Source organism: Oratosquilla oratoria, chromosome 1, assembly GCF_046742065.1.
Source record: "Oratosquilla oratoria isolate Oo_2021 chromosome 1, ASM4674206v1, whole genome shotgun sequence".
NCBI lineage: Eukaryota > Metazoa > Arthropoda > Malacostraca > Stomatopoda > Squillidae > Oratosquilla > Oratosquilla oratoria.
In genome coordinates, this window is record NC_134777.1 from 30,665,457 (window position 1) to 30,672,956 (window position 7,500).

Below are 7,500 nucleotides of genomic sequence, written 5' to 3' on the forward strand. Positions count from 1 at the left end.
ATGTAGAGTGTTCCTCGGTTTGTGTGCTATTTCAACACCGTGTTTCCTTAGCAGTCTGGCCGCTACCTCAGAAGCCCCTTTCAAGTAAGGGACCGTGACCCGCGTCGCGTCCGGTCGTCTGTCGTCCATCCTTCCCCTCTGTTGTCGTGCCGTCCACCTTTTTACCACCGAATTCGGGTAGCCGTTGTCCCTAAATACCTTCTTCAGGTGACTCCTCTCCTTCTTCTTGCTATCTTCCGTGGAACACACCTTTTCCACCCTAGACCACAGAGTCTTAATCACACTTCTTTTGTGGGTGGCCGGATGACAGCTGCCATAGTCCAGAAGTCGGTCTGTATGGGTGTCCTTTCTATAAACCCCCGTCATCAGTGTGGACCCGCTTCTCGTCACCATGACATCCAGGAATGGCAATTGGCCGTTCTCCTCTTTCTCCATCTCGAACTGGATGGCTTCATTCTTTGTATTCAGTCGCTCGAAGAAAGGTCCCACGTCTTCTTTATTCATAACGACAAAAACGTCATCCACGTACCTTACCCATAACTTCAATGAAGGTGGCGCATCCTCCAATACCTCCTCCTCGTAGCGCTGCATGGCCATTTCCGCCAAAACCACCGAGATTGGAGAGCCCATAGGCGTCCCAACCTTTTGATGAAATATTTTGTCCCTGAACTTGAAAAAGGTTGAGTCCAAACACAAATCGACCAGTCCCATCAATTCCTTAGCCGTCAGTTTTGACTTGTCTAGGAATTCGAGGTTACTCTCCATCGTTGACATAGCAGCCTGCCTTATTAGACCCTGTGGTAATGACGTGAACATGGCTTTGACATCAAACGACACCAAGCAATCATCCTCCCCCAAGCTGACTCCTCTAAGTCTCTCTACGAAGTCCGCCGAGTTGCTAAGCATCCTCTCTGAGCTTTCCACTAGAGGCCTCAGACGTTTGGCCAAATCCTGACGGCTAAGGAATTGATGGGACTGGTCGATTTGTGTTTGGACTCAACCTTTTTCAAGTTCAGGGACAAAATATTTCATCAAAAGGTTGGGACGCCTATGGGCTCTCCAATCTCGGTGGTTTTGGCGGAAATGGCCATGCAGCGCTACGAGGAGGAGGTATTGGAGGATGCGCCACCTTCATTGAAGTTATGGGTAAGGTACGTGGATGACGTTTTTGTCGTTATGAATAAAGAAGACGTGGGACCTTTCTTCGAGCGACTGAATACAAAGAATGAAGCCATCCAGTTCGAGATGGAGAAAGAGGAGAACGGCCAATTGCCATTCCTGGATGTCATGGTGACGAGAAGCGGGTCCACACTGATGACGGGGGTTTATAGAAAGGACACCCATACAGACCGACTTCTGGACTATGGCAGCTGTCATCCGGCCACCCACAAAAGAAGTGTGATTAAGACTCTGTGGTCTAGGGTGGAAAAGGTGTGTGTTCCACGGAAGATAGCAAGAAGAAGGAGAGGAGTCACCTGAAGAAGGTATTTAGGGACAACGGCTACCCGAATTCGGTGGTAAAAAGGTGGACGGCACGACAACAGAGGGGAAGGATGGACGACAGACGACCGGACGCGACGCGGGTCACGGTCCCTTACTTGAAAGGGGCTTCTGAGGTAGCGGCCAGACTGCTAAGGAAACACGGTGTTGAAATAGCACACAAACCGAGGAACACTCTACATAGGGCCCTGACCAAAATTAAGGACACTGTGAGCCAAACGGACCGGATAGGGGTGGTTTACGATATTAGGTGCAAGGACTGCGAGACACATTATGTTGGGGAAACGAGCAAGAAATTGGCGACAAGACTGATAGAACACCAGAGGGCTGTTAGTAGAAAGGACATGAGTTCGGCCGTCTCAAGACACTGCGAGGAAACGGGACACGAAATGGACTGGCAAAACGCGGAAGTGAAATACGGAGGTAGTGGAAAAAGCACCAGGTTATTCTTGGAAGCTTGGTCAAGTGATGATAATAGTGTCAATAGGTGCATCACTTTAAACCCAATTTACAAGGGGGCGAAGGATAGGCTGGAGAAGAAGCTTACTTCTTAATATGTTTATGTTGTGTGTTTTATTTGTTTTTGTTTCGACATGACGGTAGTGTGTTTCTTGATGTGTTTTGTATCATTCCATTTTATTTTCATTTTTATGTATGTAATTTTATTTATTTATGAAATTTACTAACGGTGGTGGCATGCGTTACATGACTTTTGTTCCGCGTACCGTTGTGGCATGCCACGTCGTACAGCTTTTATGCCCAATCTTGGGGGGCATTTTTTCATACTGCTTTTCTTATTTATTTCAATGTGTACTCTTCCTTTTTGTATGTTTATGATATTGATGGATTTTGTGTTCTTGTTCCAATTTCTTTTATTCGTGATATACATGCTACGCGGGACATTTGTTCCAATGGAGTGCACAGTGGTGCGACCCATCGGTAGCGGGGTGAATCCTTACAACTTTCACTATATTTTCTTTATATATATATATACATATTTTTCTATGGTAAACTCGGTGAATGTTTTCAAGGAAGTATTGCCTATTGCACCTGTTATTTTATAGTTTTATTTATATTTGTTTCTCATTTGTGTTTTTGATTTGGTTTAACTGCGTCGGATTGTAACGGTTACTGTGGAGACCTGTCCCAGTGTACCAAATTCCTCTTATTTATGTACATTTCCATTGCTACCACTGTATTACCCTGAAGACGAACCCCGGACAGGGTTCGAAACGTCGGAATAAATTGACGAACGTCGAGTCCAGCGTATGCTTTCTCCCATAATATATATATATATATATATATATATATATATATATATATATATATATATATATATATGTACACAAAAACACAAATCTGCATCGAACTTACCAGTGACCCGGAGTCCCCCTTTGCCGTCATGGGTCACGTGGGGTGACAAGGGCTTCCCGTCCCTCCTTGACCACGTCACGGTGGGTGGAGGGACACCCCTGCCGTAGCAGACCATGCCGCCCCTGGCGCCCAACTCAATGGTTGTGTCTAGAGAAGAACAAGAAGGCATCACAAGATTAATCAAACCGTTTTCTTGTGGTTTTATGAAACAGTTTTATGGTCTATATTTTGTAAATGGTTTTATTTACGAAGATGTAGTGTGTGTAGGATTAAAGTTTGTGTTCTTGTATATGCAAATGTAAAGCAATAACGATTTTAGAACAGTATAGTCATAATGTCAGTGCAATATTGGGATGTTGTTTGTTCATTTTATGATTAACAGTGATCGAAGATCGAGTGTACGTGATGTGTGTCCAAGTTAAGAAAATCATACCATAAAAAGAAATTATTTTTGAACATCAAATCTCTTTATTCTTCTTACTATTTCTATGTAACATTTATTTATACTGTTTTTACACCATATCTCTCTTTTTCATAGAAAATATAATTTGTGTCATTTTCTCAATTACTTTTCACTCTATTCCTTTTTCTGTCTTACTTGTCGTTCTCAAGTTACATTCCACAAAATTTATCTCTTTTTTTTCTGCCCTACTATATTTCCTACCATAACTATTCTTTGATATCTCCGTTATAGCATATTTTCCCTTTCCTATCACAATAATTTCTACACAAGACTTCTCCTACTACTTTTCCATTAATTATCTTTCATTACAGTTACTATTAGTTGATCAATTATTCCACCCCTTAGTATTATATGAGGATTCATCCGAACCCTAAGAACTCTCGTCCACGACTTGACGTTACCTTCAGGAGGTTGCACGACCGTCGGAGGAGCGCCCACCTTGAGGATGATATCATCCTGAGCGCTCCCGGCTGCGTTCGAGGCCACGCAGGTGTAAGTCCCCGCGTCACGCTCCTGGACGCCACTGATTCGAAGGTAACCATCTTCTACCTGTCGAAAACAGAGACGACGGTTTGCATGAATGTATGTTTATGTTTAGTGCGTACACACAAGCACACACTTGTACACACTTAGATACGTACCTCATGGATACACGGAAACGTGGGGACATGGGCGCACGCGTGCGCACACACACACACACACACACACACACACACACACACACACACACACACACACACACACACACACACACACACACACACACACACACACACACACACACACACACATACACACACACACACACACACACACACACACACATACACACACACACACACGCACACACACACACACGCACACACGCACACACACACACGCACACACACACACACACACACACACACACACACACACACACACACACACACACACACACATACACACACATACTGACTCTCACACGCATTTATACACATACGTCCTTTTTATCACTTGTGCAGAATATGATGTATCTAATTAATTCATCATAGATTAATGGTTTTAATGATTACTTTGTAGATATTTATTATATTCGCTATGTGAATTTAATACTTAATATTCTTGTTTTTGTGGAAGCCTGGTTATTTTATTTACCACCAAGGCATTCTTTAAACCTTTTATGTGACTCAACAATCGGCATTTTTGTGTAAAATGTTTTCAACAAGATCAGATGTCTGTAATAAAAGTTACGTCTGAGTGCGTGTGTGTGCGCGCGCGCGCGTGTGTGTGTGTGTGTGTGTGTGTGTGTGTGTGTGTGTGTGTGTGTGTGTGTGTGTGTGTGTGTGTGTGTGTGTGTGTGTGTGTGTGTGTGTGTGTGTGTGTGTGTGTGTGTGTGTGTGTGTATGTGTGTGTGTGTGTGTGTGTGTGTGTGTGTGTGTGTGTGTGTGTGTGTGTGTGTGTGTGTGTGTGTGTGTGTGTGTGTGTGTGTGTGTGTGTGTGTGTGTGTGTGTTTTTGCGTGTGTGTGTTTGCAATCCCGATAGAAACCTTACAGCTGACCATCTAAATAAAATCACCAAACGAGGGTCTGAATAAAATTGAACGTCTTAAAAAAAACGCAGCAAAAATATTAATCGACTCATACCCGACACATGAAGAGAGTTTCCATAAGCTACATAAAATCTTCCAGTAACAGCGAGACTAAATACTAAAGAAGCAAAAATCTAAAATTAATTTCCTTGCCTTTATGAAGGTCATCGGGGTGATGCGGGATGTACCGTCTTTAAACCACATTACTTGGGGAGGCGGGGTTCCCTCGGCGTAACACTGAAGTGTGGCCTGAAACCGGAAGTCCTTATGTTACAGATCATTGTACACAACTGACTCTTGCTGAGTGATACAACAAAAATACAATACAAGTAAACAACAAGATTCTGATATATGATACTTGTTATCACAAGATTTGACCAGGAATCAGCTGTCCTCATGTCAAAAATGATCGTACACAATTGACTCAGGCTGAGTGAGATATCAAAACTATAATACAAATAGACAATAAGATTCTGACTTATGATATTCCTTATCACAAGATTATCGTTATACATATACCCATTATTACAAGATACTCATTACCACAAGATTTATCACCTAAGCATGTGTACAATCATAGAATTGCATAGTTAGAAAACATACTTTTTTAATAACATGGTTACATATGTGTCTAGACTATACATCATCTTTATGTACACAAATATGTACATACACATATGTTTTTTGTATATTTGGGCGTATACACGTACATACATAATCATTTTCATTCTGTTATTCAAAGGCGTACACACATGTTTTTGTGTAGGTATTTATGCGTGTACATGTACACACATAATCATTAGCATTCTGTTACTCATACTGAACATTGGCACGCACCGTATCACCACTCTTGATGAGAACCTCTTGCTCCACAGCTAACACTTTGGGTTCCTCGATAAACGTCACATCAACCGAGGCTTCAGCTGTCGATGCAAAATCGAGATTATACTAAAAATATCACAACACATTATTTTAATGTAGCGTCTATTCCATATGTGATGTATTCATTATATTGTGTGAATATTTGATTACCTTACACATACAGTATGTATACCATCAAATCATGTAAGTACGTATAAAAGCATACAGATACGAGTGAACAAATTCATCATATATTATAAGGATGTCAGTCTCTCTAAGATTACTTTTGTTATTTCATATAAACGTGTATAAGCTTATCATTTTGTTTTTCTGTTTATTACACACGTGTGTGCATGTATGTGTGTATGTATGAGTACATGTATGTGTGTGTGTGCTTGTGTATGCGTGTGTGTTTGTGTATGTGTGTGTGCATGTGTGTGTGCATGTGTATTCACATTGGTCTTTTGGATCACGTGTTGGACTCGTGATCGACAGCTATTTTCCTCCCGGAAGAGAGCTCAGAGCTCGTATGACCGATCTATGGGTAATGCTATGACCTTTCACACACACACAAACACACAACTCCCCGCCCACGAGAGTCAGAGTAACGACCCGAAGTACAGCGATACCGAAATAATTTCGGCCCTGGGCAGGATTCGAACTGGGTACTGCGAGCACGCACCGTACTTCCCAGTCCAGCGCTCTACCACCGCGCCACCGAGAGAGAGTGTGTGTGTGTGTGTGTGTGTGTGTGTGTGTGTGTGTGTGTGTGTGTGTGTGTGTGTGTGTGTGTGTGTGTGTGTGTGTGTGTGTGTGTGTGTGTGTGTGTGTGTGTGTGTGTGTGTGTGTGTGTGTGTGTGTGTGTGTGTGTGTGTGTGTGTGTGTGTGTGTGTGTGTGTGTGTGTGTGTGTGTGTGTGTGTGTGTAAGTGTGTGTGTAAGTGTGTGTAAGTGTGGGGGGGGTGGATATACGTGTGTGAAAGTTTTGATGGGGAATTGGTAAAGCAGCGAACCATACCATCGTAAGAAAAGAGCGAAACGGCTTTGACCAATGTGTTCTTGATTGTCTTTAACCTACTTGAGTTCGCGACATAACAAAGATCTTAAACAATAAGTATTACAGTAACTCAGGATAGATTCGAGGATATCAGAGACCATCAGCCAACTCATCTTGATCCTATGCCTCTCTCTATGGTTTCCATTTTTTTTTTTTTTTTTTTTTGTATAAAGAATATAATTACTTCTTGTAGTCACCGTAGAGAGGAAATATATTTTTCTCTTTTAGAGACTCTAAGATGCCCACCTTTCCCAGCTGAGCTTTGAGCTACACAAGTGTACCGTCCTTCGTCCACCGGTTGAGCCCTGGTGACCCTCAACGTCCGGTCCTTATCGACAGTGACCTTTTGGGAGGATGAAGACCCGTCAATGACCTCGTCTCCCTTCCGCCAGTAGACCTTCGGCTCGGGGAAACCTCTGGCGATGCAAGAGGCGCTGAAGTTCTCCTCCGCCTTGAAGATGACGACCTCCGGAATGACGGATACTTCAGGTGGAGACTGGACGCTCAGGTATATCTCTCTGGATACCTGGCCACCTGGAGGAGAGATAACAAGTCATCAGGCACTGTCTTAACTTCGTAGAAGATGGCAGTCATTCTTGTATGTATTTTTTTTTTATCGCCAAAAAAAATTATTTTTAGCTAGTAAAAATCTACCTTCGTTTAGGGCTAAAAATCTA

The 7,500-nt window shown here is 42.6% G+C and overlaps 1 protein-coding gene across 1 annotated transcript in view; it reads right to left on the bottom strand.

The window, feature by feature from the left end:
* LOC143032553 (hemicentin-1-like) overlaps window positions 1-7,500 on the bottom strand; it is a gene marked incomplete at its 3' end in the record, with an annotated part of 400,485 nt that overhangs the window by 291,807 nt on the left and 101,178 nt on the right. The window contains 5 exon segments of the mRNA XM_076197423.1: window positions 2,875-3,021; window positions 3,739-3,886; window positions 5,061-5,156; window positions 5,745-5,830; window positions 7,070-7,357. Coding sequence (XP_076053538.1) covers window positions 2,875-3,021; window positions 3,739-3,886; window positions 5,061-5,156; window positions 5,745-5,830; window positions 7,070-7,357 — 765 coding nt within the window.